This window comes from Halichoeres trimaculatus, unplaced genomic scaffold, assembly GCF_033239565.1.
Source record: "Halichoeres trimaculatus isolate MK-OKI-2021-1 unplaced genomic scaffold, fHalTri1.1 fHalTri1_scaffold_3, whole genome shotgun sequence".
In the NCBI taxonomy this organism is placed as follows: Eukaryota; Metazoa; Chordata; class Actinopteri; order Labriformes; family Labridae; genus Halichoeres; species Halichoeres trimaculatus.
In genome coordinates this window covers 16,523,553-16,538,388 of record NW_027437181.1, presented here as the reverse complement: position 1 = coordinate 16,538,388, position 14,836 = coordinate 16,523,553, and the positions used below count along the sequence as shown (strand labels likewise).

Genomic DNA, 14,836 nt, shown 5'->3' with positions numbered 1-14,836 from the left:
TGAAAAAAAACAAGCAGTGGAGATAAACAATCTAAAACTGGATATTTGAGGGTGTCACGTGTGTGAGCACATTTTGGTATTTGCATTCAGGAGTGTGTGTGTCTGTGAGCACAGAAACAAAGGAATATGGGGGGAGAAAAAAGAAAGCAAAAGGCAACATGAGGAGAGAGAAAGATGAAATAATGCGTGTGAGATACTGTTTGTGTTCAAAGTATTAGTGTGTTTCCCAAGCTCTTTTTTTCTCAACTTTAAAAGGAATGTGTAGGAAAAGCAGCAAAACAGGCAAGAGAGAGGAAGATGACTGAGGTCACAGTCCACGTAATTTTCAGAGACACATAAGTCCCGCCGGGAGGCAGCCTTAATAACTCCACTTGTGTTTTATTTTCCCTCGCAGCCTCCAGAATTCTACCGGGAATTTATCAGGAGAGTGTCGAGCTACCTGCCACCACACTGGCCAGCTGCTGTGTCCGGGTGATGGGGTTGACACGGCGTGCCTCCACAATGGCAGAAGCTATTTTCCTGGCATGTCTTTCCTCCCCGTACGCAGTGAGGATGGATGCAAGAGCCTGTTGATCTAAGGTATTCACAGCGTCAGCAGCGCAGGGCATGTCGGGGTACCTACGCACAAAGAGAAGCCCAATTAAGCTGCTTGACGTCATGTCCTTGCTGACAGTGGCGAATCCTGACAACTCTGAGATACAGCTGAAAACCTTTATGGCTGACGGTTGTGAAGAGAATGATTGTGAGGGGATGAGAGGAGAATTGCAGCTTCTGCAGTTGCATATAATAGGATTATCTTAGTTGGTTGCCTTTCATATCATGCTGATGTTGTGAAGTGGTTCGGATGTATTTCTGAAATCATTAAGGGAGCATTGAATTGCTTTAGAGAGAGGGAGTTAGACTTAATTGATATGAGAAGAGCATGCATGATCCTGCTTAACATGTCTGCAATACGGTTTTGGATTACACTGTCACACTTAAGTAGCATTACTCATCAACATCCAGTAAAATGGGCTTTTAATGCTGGCTGATTTAAATAAAAATGAAAATTAACCACTTCACTTTACTGCAGAAAGTAAAATTACATTCTAAGAGACATTATTAAAATGTTCATGAAATACAGCACTGTTAATGTGGAATTATTTTAGGCCAACATCCACAGCTTTGATTGAAGAAAAAGATATACAGACCTAAAAACATAAAATGAAAAAAAACATGCTGAATTTTTTTTTTTTTTTATGAGGACATTTCACATAAGATGAATAAATTGGTCAGTTCTTACGTAAAATTGTTATTTCTTCTTATTTATGTGCACCAGCCTTATCTGGAATATGCTCATGTAAAATTGAAATTTTTTATTCAATTTTCACTTCTAACCCCAGTTAAAAGTTCGACTCCAATTTTTTAACATACTATGACACAAGAAAATTATAGATTGTAGTAAAACAGACGGTTTGAGATTCAGAATTAAGGCTTTAAAAAGAAGCATCAAACCCCTTTTTCTGAGTGATTCAGCCTCTCTGAAAAACTTTTTTTATACCATACCGTCATGTAACTAACCTGTTACCAGGTTTATTGTCCCTGTCCCAACTTCTCTGAGGCCTGAACCACAGGTATATGGATATTTTTTTGATCGGATTTCTTTGTCCTCTTTTAAAAAAAATCTCCGTCCCCACCACAGAAATATCTCTGTCCATACGAAGAGGCCAAACTGAAAACGATCGCCTCTGAAGCCTCCAATGCCATGCCTGGCCGATAAGTGGCAGGTTAGCAAAATGTGAAAACCATAGAAGAAGAACGTTATGAGCATGTGCAGTCAAACACAGTGACTTGTTGCTAGGCGCTTGACGTCATCACGTCAACACCAGCTTCGTTTAACACCGCGACACGAATTCAGTCAACCAGATATTTTTTTATTTCTTCACTTTATTATCCGTTTTTAAAAATCTCTGTTTAAGTGGTTGAGAGGCCCAATTGGACAGAAAAATGTGCGTTTAGGAATATATCCATATACGTGTGGTTCAGGCCTGAAATGTGTCAAGTTTTAAAATCTACAGATCGTTTTCATAAACCATTACTAGGTAGGGTCTGCAGGATTGTTCTAAAAGAATAGAATGTCAACTTTTACAGGAATGATACTGCTCAATCGTCTCCTATGGGCCTTTGTATGTGGGTGTCAGTGTCTGTGACAACCTCAACCCCCTCCTCTTTCTGTGTGTTGATGTTTTTGTTATTTAGGGACTTCTCTGGGCAGAGAGTAGACATGGCTACCTCAGCCAATCACCGTGCACCCAGTGTGAAAGTGACTTTGCATGTTGACAATAGCAAGTGAAAGATACTATCCTGAGCAAGTACGATAGTGGTCGTATTTTGGAGAAAGAAAAACACAACCAAATTGATGCAAAACAGATGAGGCTTTTTCCTAAATGAGGGCAAAGCTTGGCTCATCTTTCACTCACTTTTGGGCACTTGGAGAGCCAGGGACAAAGAGTGACTCAAGTTGGCTTTCTACTAACCAGATACGTGTCAATACCCGTGATTAGCTTGTGCTAACATGCCAAGTCAGGTGCACAGCTCTCGAGTCTCTCCCAAACAGAAACGCAATGCTACAAGTGGTTGCTGGGCTAGTGAGAGTGTTCACGTAGCTTCGACCGAAGGTACTGGGAACACGCTGCTGCTGGCACTGATCCAGGGAGGAGGAGCTCAATTTGAATGTTGTGTTTATTAACAAGTAAAGAAAATTTCTGCAGACCCTAACTTAAAACTATTTCCAATCAACATACAGTGTTTATTCAAGAACTTTCTTTTTTTTTTAACAGTGTCTTAACGGGTTGTAGCTGTATTTGATACAAGTGCTTTAAAGATTAAAGATTACAAAAATGTTTCAAGCCACCTGTATGTTTAAAGTCTCTTACCTGTCTCCATCCATTCTCATATCCAAAGGCCCATCCTTGCTGAGGGAGAAGCCTCTCTCTGCCTGATCCATCTGCATGGAGGAGCAGCCAGCATCTAACAGGACAGCATCTATGCTGCCTGGCTTAATGTCAGACAGCAGGGTTTCAAGCTCACTGAATCTGCCAAGTAATGGTTTCACACGACCACTGAAAAAGTTTGGGAAAAAAATAGTGCATTTAGACTTTTTTTTTTTTTACAATAATATACTGTATATACATATCAACATTGTTTTTTTAAACACCAGTGTTCTTTGCCAGTATTCTTAGAAAAAAAGAAATATGATTACATTTACATTCAGTATTTCAAAAGTACAGTACATTATCTTTTGCATTCACTTAATGAAAATAAGTTTTTTTTTTCAATTTAAATAATCAATCAATAAATATGTTCAAAACAATGTCCTAAATATTCCCATGAAAAAGAAAAAAATTAAGTCTTTATTTTGTGAAGTTTAACTCCATTCGTATTCAATTTTTTATTAATATAGCTTTAAGATATGAAGACAATGAACAGTTTAATACAGTAAAGACAGAAAAGCAGTTCATTGTGTCATCTGTATACAGGAGGAACAAAAACGTGGTGACACTTGGCAGATAAGTTACCTACAAGTATATACTACAAAAAATAGTGGCCTAAGTATCCTTCCCTGAGGTACACCTACTTCAAAACCAGAGAAGAGTGACATTATTTTTTATTTAATTGATGTATTAAGAATCATTACACAGTCACCATTTTTAAAAGAAAATTTACAACAACAAAAAAATAAAATAAAGTTAGTAGAAAAAACAATTGATTTCAAACCAGGGGAGCACTTTACGAGCACAAACCTCACCCATGACGCAGTTCAATGTTCCAGGCACACATGATAAACAAATCTACAAATGCAAGTTATTTATTTCTGTATATATTCCAAAAAAAATAAATTTTAATCTATGAAAAGTATTTTTTACTTACAGTATACTATTTCCTGTATCCATTTCTGTGTATTTTTTCGACAGTCCATCGTTTGAGAAATAAATTTGACCAAAAACAGCACATCATCTTTTCTTAATTATTGATTCAGGATATGGCATTGATTCTACTTAAAAATTTCGGAGACAATTTTCTACTACTGTCATGTTTATATTTTTCTAGACCACCTAGTGCTCAGAACAACCAAAAGTCTGACCTGCTGGCCACAGAGCAGCTTCACTTGAGAAGTTGGGGTGCACAAGGGCACCCTAGCCTACGCCACAACTCACGTAATGAGGGAGCAGCATCCACTTCTCTTTTATAATTTTTCCAGCGCTGATGCCACAATTTGTAATTAATTGGGAACCTGGTATGCTTACTTTAAGGAAAATATTGTCTGCTTTCGGTTCTGCTTTCAATACATACATTGTATAATAATAACACAATCAACTTCAGGCAAAAGCAGATAATTTTGGGTAGGCATATTTTTGGTAAGACAATGTGAGATATAAGATTTGATGGAAACCCTCTCCAGTAAACCTATCAAAATCAAATCATGCATTTTCTTGGAAGCCAACTAACTCTCTTAGCTTGCCTATTGAGATCCTTCCCTGTCACCCAGCAAGCAGAACCATGAATACTCAGTCAATTCCTCATGCGTGAGTGGTGAGATCCTCCAGCCTCATTCATGCATTTTTCATGTGACCTTTTAACTTGTGTGAACAAAGATGATGGCAGAGGAGTGCAACAGGAGTTAGCATCTTTACATTTGGAAAAACTGGTTTTCTGCAGCCTACTCCACCCATCTGATCAATTTCTATATGAAACAGACTTCCAGTGATTTTTCACTTCCCCAAAAAGGGATCAAAACACCTGATTGGGATTCCTAATTTGAAAATAGCTCATTTTCTACATCACTGAACCTCTGCAGGAACAGCTGCCGTCGATAACATGCTACTTGCTAAGCACTGAATTTGTAATCCCAGTGAGATTTAAAAAAGGGAACTTTTACCTCATCATCATGACCTTTCGAGAGGTGTATATGACTGCTGACACAACAGTAGTACAGTCAAAACATAGTAATGAAGCTACATGACTCAGAGAATCCCACTTGCACCTTAATGGCTCAGAAGTGAAATATCCCTGCTACTGCCAGTTTTGCCAACTCCTCAGTAAGGAAAGTCACTATGTGCTGTCCCAGAAGATACTAAAAGGCCCTAAAAGATGTCATTGCCTAATTTGCACAATACACTATTTTCATGTAATTATCATGGACACTGTAGGGGAGAGGAATAATGCTGTGGGAGAGACAAAGTATGCAAAAAAAACAATGTAAACATGTTTACAACTATGAATGAAATTTGTTTTGGCAAATCTTTTTATTTTGTGTATGTGTGTGAGTGTTTCTCTAAAATATCAACCCTCCTCCTTTATCTGGGCTTGGGACAAGCAACAGTAACCTAAAAGAGACAAGCATATGCCCGATTCATATGCATGCAGTCGCCTGCTCTAGCTGAAGCTAAGAGCGAGGAGGACTCGTCTGTCTGTGAGTGTTTTGGATAGGGGAGGGGCCCACGGCCGCACCTGCTGCTTGCTGAGCAGTGTATCTGTTTCTCTTCCCTGCACTTGTTAAAGATGATCTTGTTTTAAAAAAAAAGGAAATTTCTAGCCTTGAGATATAAGCGATACATATTCACACACTTAATTTAATCCCCTTTCTCATCTTTCTATGAAGATGCTAGCGACCTGTGCAAATAAACTGAGTCATTGTTATCAACACTCCATCTGGAGTAGAGCTTGTGAATATATGTGCAAGCCCAGCCATTTGACTGACAGGTGGGGGTGTTGTATCTGTTTGCCAGGCGGCTAGGCTACAGTTTTAACTCCGCCTCTCTGCTGATCTCTGGAGTAGTCGTCGGTTGGATTCTGTATTTCCAGTATGGTGCACACCATCTTTGGGCTTCATAGTGCTTATTGAAAAACAATGGGTGGCATCGGATGGCTTTGAATGACAGCAACAAAAGGTGGTATAAGCTTCAAATTACATTTAAGAGGATGTAGGAATCAGCCAAAGCTTTCATAGGTTTCTCAGAATTTAAACTTGCCCCTCTTGCAAGCACAGCATAGACTCCACCTTTCTTATTAAGATTAACCAAAGGCATTCTGGGAAAGATCAAATTGGCAGGTCTACTATTTCAAAAACCCACTCAAGGCAAAACGGCAAGGGAGCATCTCACCCACGCTACCAGGGCCTCCCTTTGCTTTGCAGTTGTTATTCACTATCCTGCTCAGTGATTGATTTGTTGGAAAATCCATATAAGGCTTTGTTGTTCTCTCTCATCACCTGCCCAATCACTTCCTCTTACTGCCTCTTTAATAACAATCTATCCAATATCTCCATTGTGTAACTTATATTATGTCATGTTAAGTGTTTGTCTAATTTCTTTCTCCTACTTGCTAACTTTGAATCTCAATGGTTTTATGATCATTTCACTCCTGTGGATAAAGGTAGTTAGCAGGTCAAGATGTGTTGTTTCTTTGGAGCCAGCTGTTATAATTGAGCTCAGTGTGGGGTCAGGGAAGCAGATTGAGTTTATCCCATCTGTTTTTCACAAAAATAAATAAATAAATGAAAGATTTTGGGGGACTGTCTGCCAGTGATCAGTAAATGGGGAAAAATACTGGCTAAAACAAACAAAACTGCTTATGTGCTGTGTGCAGTTATTTGCCACAAATGCAGCAGTTTCATTTTGTTTTCAAATTCAAAATCAATCCTACCTCATCCCTAACCTTTAACGTATGAAGCAAAAACGTAAACAACTAGATTTATATTTTTAAGACACAGAAATCTTCACGTGTCCACAATAGAGAGCTGTGTAAACTAGCAGCTAACCACTGCGTTGAATGAGAGGCTCATCTGGTGGTGGATGAAGGTGTCAGTAAAGGTGGAGAGTGGCCACAGGCAGAGGAAGGAGGGGACAGAGCTCCAGTGACTGGCTGGCAGTGCCCGCCAGTGAAGCCACAAGCTTTCCAATGAATGTTACACCACTGAGGGCTGCATAACACAATTCCTCATTTTATTATCCTTTGAAAGAACTAAAAAATCTTAGCTGGTTAATAAAAAAAGTACCTTTCTTGTCAAAATGCAGACAAGGCACATTTTTGTGGTCTTGTTGCTGGCAAAAGTAGGCTTGAGAGCAGTGAGTTAAGCAACAGTTTAGCATTTACACTGAGTGGGACTTTGCTTCATTTTAAAGCAGCAAAGGTAGGAGTTTATGCAAAGTATTGCTACAGAATGTAATGAAGCAGTTTCTGTGACAGAGCACTAAAAAACATACATAGATACATTTTTACACATATTTTTTACACAAGACAGGGTAGTTATGTCCTTGTTCCTCCTCATTGTAATCTCTTACAAATGGAGGTGTAGCGGTGTTGCAAAGTGATTTCCACTCTGATACCTCCTCAGTGTTATCAGAGCTGTGGTAGAGGTAGTGGAGTAATGGTGTAGATGGTGATGGTGTGTAGCTGATTTCCACTCTGATACCTCCTCAGTGGTATCAGAGCTGTGGTAGTGGAGTAGTGGTGTAGATGGTGATGTGTAGTATCAGACGTGGCAGGATGGAACAGCTCCTAGTGTGTGTGCATGTCTATTGTGTATTTACAAGCCTTGCCTCTTGGGCTCCCACAACGCTGCAATACAATGTGAAATCACACTGGGGCCTCAATATTCAGCAATTTTTGGGGTGTAACATGTTGGTTCCAAAGTGTAGACATGGTTGAACATTTTTGTGGCGCTGCTGTGTGGTTGCAGGGTAGAAAAATGAAGCAAACTGTTAAGTGCCAAAAACTGCTTTACATTAGGTGGCCACTTGGGGCATGCTCACAAAGAGAGTTCATTCCCATTTAGCCGTATCTAAATTAATAATAGTCGGTAAAACTGACCCTTTCAAAGTGGCATCAGGCTTAACTTATGCCTGATTCAGGCAGATTAGCTACAGCCACTTCAGCTAATAGCTGAGATGGATCAACTTTATTCTATGTGGGAAGTTTTTATACAAGTATCAACAAGTACAACTAGCTATGCAGTTTCTTAAAATGTGAACAAGCAGGTGTCAGTGCTTACATTACGGCTTGTCAGGTTTTTTTTTTGTGTGTTTTTAGGACATGTGTTAATCAGGGCTGTCACAAGCTTTTTAGTGTGGGTAATTGTTTTCTGTAGATGCTGGCATATAACCTTGCAGAGCAGATGGACCTGCCTGATTCAGTTTCTGAAATCCTGCAGATCCATCTTGCCAGGCTCCATTGACTAACAAATTCACTCGGCTTAATTCTAACCAGCCCAATCAGGGAAGAGAGGTGGGAGCTGCGAGAGCAGTGGAAGTAACGAGCAGACTTGACGTCAGCAGACTTTCGTACTTCTCAGCCTTCCTTTGATTCTTAAGTTAACTTTACAAAAATGGCAGCATTCTAACGCCATTATCACAGCTGTTTCTCGCATTCCTGTAGTTGTTCGTCTATTGTTTCCCAGCAGCGGCGCACATAAACTACGTCATACCATGGCTTGATGTGGATTGGTCTGCGGTGAGTGTGTCAATCAGAACGGTCGTCCAATCACCAGCTGCTGATTTTTATAAAGGTCCTGCCTCTGAAAAACAAATCTGAGGCGCTGCTATCCGGATGGACTGATGAAATATTTCCATGGCAGATATATGAAACTGTTCATAACCCTGTTTAACCCTGTTCAAACTTGAGAGTCCATCAATAAAATGAAGTGTAAGGTTAGATTTGCTCTTCTTGCTTGATGAGCACTGACAGGACATAACAAGGACTCGCTAACATTACAAGTTACAGACACATCTCAGAGCTATAAGTGGTGCTAAATACTGGCAGCTACTAAACTACGGTACAAAATGAGTTAAAGTTTGATTGTTGTCATGTTTCAAACAACAGCGCTACGTAACTGTCGCTTTGCATTTGGTAAAAAAGTCGTCTTGAACAAGAAAAAGTAGAGTTAAAAAGAAGATCTGCTCTCTATTTGTTCTATAAAACAAACATATGCCTTGCTCGTCATGGCAGTGGGGAGCAAGTGCTCATTGGAAGCGGAGTCTTTTTTGCTAGAGCTACTGCTAGTTTTTCCCGAAAGCTCTCACAGCTTCTTCAACCCTTAGCTGTTGATGTGCTTTATTGGGGACAAGCAAAAATGGGTAAAACAAAACAAAATAATCAAATTCTAGGATTCATTTTAACATAAATAATGATTTAAAGTCTACAAATATTTATCAATTCAGACACAAATTCATAGCTAGCCTATGTTCATAATCGTAGTTCTTTTCTACTAACTTAACAGTGATTAATGCCCATCTGTCTTATTTTAGGGATTTGTTTTTTTTATTTTTATTTTTATTTTTAAATTGACTTCAACATCTTAATTACCTGAAAAAAAATTCTAGTTAGTGTGGCTGCCCACTCACGGTGATGAACATACCTTTCACTACACACAGGGACTTCTCCTACTGAAGAATTTAAAAATATGCAAAACAGTTACATAACATTTCTAAATTATTAACTTCTTTATATGACTTAGACACAGAATTGAAGCTATAAATGCTTTATGTAAGGTCTTATATTATTAAAAAGGACAAGTTTCAGTAGTGTATGTGCTGAAGTCCAAGTGTGGGCTCATAATTGCTTAAGAGATCCGAGCTATTTATAGTCGCAGCACCCCACAACATTGACATCATGCAAATTTGTGTAATTCTGGCATCTCACTGGGTTTGATTTTCCCAAAGCTCACACAGAGACAGTCCAAAGCTGCAGATGAATCACGGGACACGTGAAATGCCAGCGAAAAACGAGTGAGAGCCAGGGCTGATGATAACATGGTAAGTCAATGGTGAGCAAAAATGTAACTCAATCGTTCAGCTACACCTTTCTCTTATAGTAAAATAAAAAAATCTACATAAAATCTGAACTGAAATTAATGAATTTCCAGACTCTTAAAACTGCAGGGTGTTTTTTTGATCATAGATTGAGTCTTTAATAAAGTTCAAGAGATTTTGTGGTACCCTGTGACCACATATTAATTAGAATATGTCTTATTGCGACAGATCCATCTTGTCAACTTTTTTAATTGGGACTCGAGTTTCATATTTAACAACAGTTTTTTTCTGTCATTAATCTCTATCTTTAATAGTGTCAAAAGAACAGAGTCTGTCATTCCTTATTTTTTGACACTGCTGCAAATATACCAACAGCTGGCTAGACTCTATGGCTGCACTTGAGATTTCCCACAACTGCCCTGTCAGACCACAGGCACCTTTAAACTTGCTAAGCACTTAAAAAACACAATAAGTTGATCAAAATTTTAAACACTAGTAACCAGGAGGATAAAATTAGATCACCATGATAGTTATTTTTTTGAAAGAATAGAAAAAATCTCTCATACCTCATAATGATGTTTTCACTTATTTCTTACTGGTTATACAGCTGTGTGAATACTAGATGCTGATTGGTCAAAATCCTTAAACAACAGTTATTAATTCTTAATAGAAAAGACAACTCCAGGGACAACCTGGTCACACAAGCCATATCAAACACATCAATGTAAAGGAGTCTGACACATGTCCCTGCTGTCCGTTGATGCTGGCAAAAACACTCATTTCTGTCTCAGACTGGTCTCCAGAGTGGAGAATAATGACAGCCATCAGGCGCATATGTGACAGCAGACTGAGGAGCTCCTGGACCTCAACCATCACTGTTAGAAAAAAGTGAGCAAAATCCTGTCCAGTATCACAAGGAAGGGCATCGCTAAGCTACTGATTACTATCAAACTGAAGATCTACAGAAGTGATGTGTTCTTTATTTCATACGTTTGTGTAAAACTCAGAGAACGGAGAGATGAATGAGAATATAAATGTTAACATAAATTATGGTGGGGAAGTCTAACTCACCTTGATTCATCATTACAATAGAAATGTCAGGTTTGACATATTTTCGAAAAAAAAAACAGGCTACTGTTGAAATGTGACTGTAAGATTAAGCTCAAGTAGGCTGGTTAAAATGGGAGAATCAGAGGAACTATTTTTTTGATTGTACAAATAAATAAATCTTTTTTAAGTCAATGGTAAATCTTTTAATCTATAGTTTACGCCTATTTTTTTTAAAACTTGAGTTTGTAGTGGTTCTATAAACCCTATAATGTATGGTGAACAACTGTTTTTGCAAATTAGACTCTAAAGAGGGTACGCTGGACATTTAATAGACTGAATGTATGTCAAACCAGAATTTAACTGTATATAAACAAAGCAGCTTAAATCAGGTCTACCCTGATTAATCAGTGTCTTTGAAAGATTTACACAACGTTGCTCACTGACTCCCACCATTTTTTGTCACATTTCTTTTTAGTTTATTTGATGGACCACTGAGCCCTACAAAAAAATCTGTTACTGTACATTAAAATAATATTGAGGAAACTTTCTCACAAACCATCCCCTCCCTCAGTTTTTCATTGCCCTCACTTGTTCTTGTTCATCTCGTAGTGAGAACACTCAAAGAGAACATCAGGAACCTTCACAGCAGCATCTCTCTGAGCGTATGCTCATTCAAAACGATGCTGCCTCTTCACAAATCAAGCCTGAAATATTCCCTCGTGTTGACCTGCTTAGTTCCTTTACCTGCGTCACTGGACCTAAGACAAGATGCTGATTGATTGCTTTCAGCAGGGGAGCGGTGATGAAAATATCTACAGTCCAGAGAAGAAGAAAAAAAGCAGAGAAAGGCTACAAACACACAACTAGCACACACAGGCTGGGCTTTGAAAGAGAATTTTGTTCAAGATGTCAATTTGCGCTATCTTATCTGACCCAAAGAAGGTTATCAAAAACATCCCTGTGACACAATTATTTACTTTACACTTACAGGGGGGTTGTAAATTTGTAACTCAATGGCTGCTAATTTGTTGGTGGCCTTGCCATCGCCAAGTGATGAGGTGTCATCAATAGCTGTTAAATGCTTCCCTGTTCTGTCTGTACTTTCATGTTAAAACCCGTGTCCTGCCTCAAAGGCTAGTTTCAGAAAAAAAAAAACTTTTTTTTTTTTTCATAAATCTGTCTTTGATGAAAAATGTTGCCAAATATGGAACTCTTGATTACTCTGGATATCATCTATGACGTGGAATTGATTGATTGATTGATTGATTGATTGATTGATTGATTGATTGATTGAGGTTATTAATCATGCTGTTATAACAGAGGGGAGACGCAGCTTTGTGTAATGCCCTGAACAAAGCTGATATGACAACACCTGGCTTGGTTATATCAGCATAAAATAATCCAACCAACTGGCTTTACATAAAGACTGTGAGCAGCATGCACTTTGACACTTTGACCACTGTAGCTGACTGAGAAGATGAGCTTACTGTTAAATGCCCATTTACAAGAGATGTAAATCATTTAAAAGGCTGTGGACGTAACTAAGTAACTATCATTTCACCTGTAGTCACAGAAAACACACAGAGGGAGAGCACAGGCCTCATTTAGCATTTCATGAGGTTGAGTTGGTTCTGAGGTCATTCTCACTATCTCCATGGCTTTTATTAAGCGGATTCACTAAAACAAGGTTAGAAATTGCATAGTTCTCCAATCAACACAACAAGAGAAACTTGGCTTGACTGCAATTATTTTCCATGTGATTGATAACGAACTTTTGTACTTTCAGGAACATCTTCCAGGAAAAGAATGGAATTTTTTCAATGCACTCAAATCTCTCTGCTGACAAGAGATCAACTTTGGGAACAGGTGTCACCTGCTAGTGTCCTTTTTCATCACCCAAAAATCAAAAACAAGGTGAGGAGCTCGGATACCAACTTTCAACTATCAAATGTGCCCACAGCAATGTCGGAAAAGTCTCAACTTAAGTATCAACTTAATTCACCCTTACTTTGTGAAACATCATCAAAGTTAAGCAAATACTAAACATTCATAGCATTTTAAAACAGACTTCACATGTGTTACTAAGTGTCAATGAGAAGGGTTTTCCACATTAAAGATAAGGGCTGGGACGATATCCTATTCTTGTATTTCTATTCTATTACAATTTTTGGGGTGCCGATTCGATTGAAAGAACAATTCTTAGATATTTACAATTTTTGGTTTGCTTTATTAACTCCAGACCATGTGAAAAAGTTAAATGGTGATGATAATGTCTTTAGACTATATCAGGAGCCATATTTTCCAAATGAAATGCACATAACGTGAGTCAGGGAGAAACATTTCACCCTCTGCTCCAACAAAGACTGAAATGAAGAGTTTCAATTCGTAAATTAAAAAAAAAAAAAAAAAAAAGGGGGGGGGGGGGGGGGGGGGGGTGACAAATAATCCTAATTCTGTTACTATCAAACAAAAATCCTGGTATATAAATTTTTGATTTTATCTCACACCCCTATTAAAGATGCTGTGAGAAGGATCCGTCTTAATTACACTGCAGCGACACCTTTTGGCCCAAAGTCTCAGGCACATTGTCATGAAGATATGCTTTTTAACAAGGCGTGTGTTTGTTATGGAAATGAATACAAATATGATATTGTTTTTAAAACAAATTTTCTTTGTTTAAGACAAATTTTTACCGGATACATCGCAACGGGGTAGGTTTTAATCAATAGCTACGTAGTGCTTCTGTTTGAAACATGACAAAAAGAAAACTTGTAACTTTGTAAGTTTGTACTGTAGTTTAGTGGCTGTGGCTATATTTAGCGCTACTGGCAGCCCAGTGCTCTAAGACATGTCCGTAGTGTGTAATGCTCATAAATCCTGGTTATGTCCTGTCAGTCATCTACCAAGCAGAGCTATCGTAACCTCACTCTTCATTTTATTGATAGACTCTCAAGTTTGAACAGACCACTGCAGAATAACTGCTGACTGTGGGTTAAAATGAAAATTATCACAAAGTTTAGCTTGTGTTTCAGCCTTTAGATCAGGCTCTATCACTCTCCTGTTTATTTTTCCCCTGCTTTTCTGGCCTATTTCTGTATGACAGTTAGCATAAACTAATCAGGTTCTGCTCACCCAATAAAGAATTTAGGAATAACCTGTACTGGCACTGTTAATCTAATTTGAAGTGTGGATTACAATCAGGATATATCTTGTGGGGAGATCTTTTCAAAACCATTTCAAAATTCCTCAAAGCCCCTTTAACCACACCCAGAGCAGCACACACATTTTTCAGCATCTTTTGCCTTTATTAAGCAGAGACCATGGATAGAGCAAGAAATCTGAAGAGAAACTGGGGAATGATAGACAGGAAAGAAGCCACATGTGGTAACTGAACCTATGCCACCTGTTTGAGGACCACAGCCTTGTTACATGGGATGCCAAACTTGGCAACTGGGCCAAACCCGTATCCCAGCCTGCCCTGTTTACTTCCTGAGGTAGTGTAATTCACATACAGTTTACAGAAAAGAAAAACAGGCCAGTGTCAACTAGGAAACTGAGGGATTCATCAGACTGGACTGCACATCTTCATGTAAAAGCAGACTGGTTTCTGAGATGAGCTCCACTGTGAGGGAAGAGTTTTTGGAACAGCAGCTGCAGTCTTTGAACGCCTCGTGATTTTACCACTCTGCTCTTGTAAACACAAATGGTACGCGGTGTACTGTTTCCGTCTGCCTGAATACAAACAGTTAAAGAAATCTTCTCAAGCTGAGAAGAGGAGAATAAATCATTGATTTGATATTCTAATGGTTGTGAAAGTCAGTGTAATACTGAAGTTTAAGATGCAAATTTAGCTGATAGTTGATTCCCATTTTGCAATTCTTACAAGATTTAATGAATCAAATCTGAAGCCGTTAGTCTCTTCTCTTGAAATGTCACAAGAGCATGTCAAACAAACTGCTTGTCTCAGATGTTCTTCAGAGACGGTGTAATCCTGCCAC

General features: G+C 38.6%; 1 protein-coding gene across 2 annotated transcripts in view; it reads right to left on the bottom strand.

Annotated features, from left to right (window-relative positions):
• mettl15 (methyltransferase 15, mitochondrial 12S rRNA N4-cytidine) overlaps positions 1 to 14,836 on the bottom strand; it is a 48,831-nt gene that overhangs the window by 7,867 nt on the left and 26,128 nt on the right. For both annotated transcript variants that reach the window (XM_074666314.1, XM_074666315.1), the window contains exons 4-5: positions 2,916 to 3,101; positions 440 to 618 (exon numbers count right to left, since the gene is read on the bottom strand). In XM_074666314.1, the coding sequence (XP_074522415.1) occupies positions 440 to 618; positions 2,916 to 3,101 (365 nt within the window). The remainder of the gene's footprint in view (positions 1 to 439; positions 619 to 2,915; positions 3,102 to 14,836) is intronic.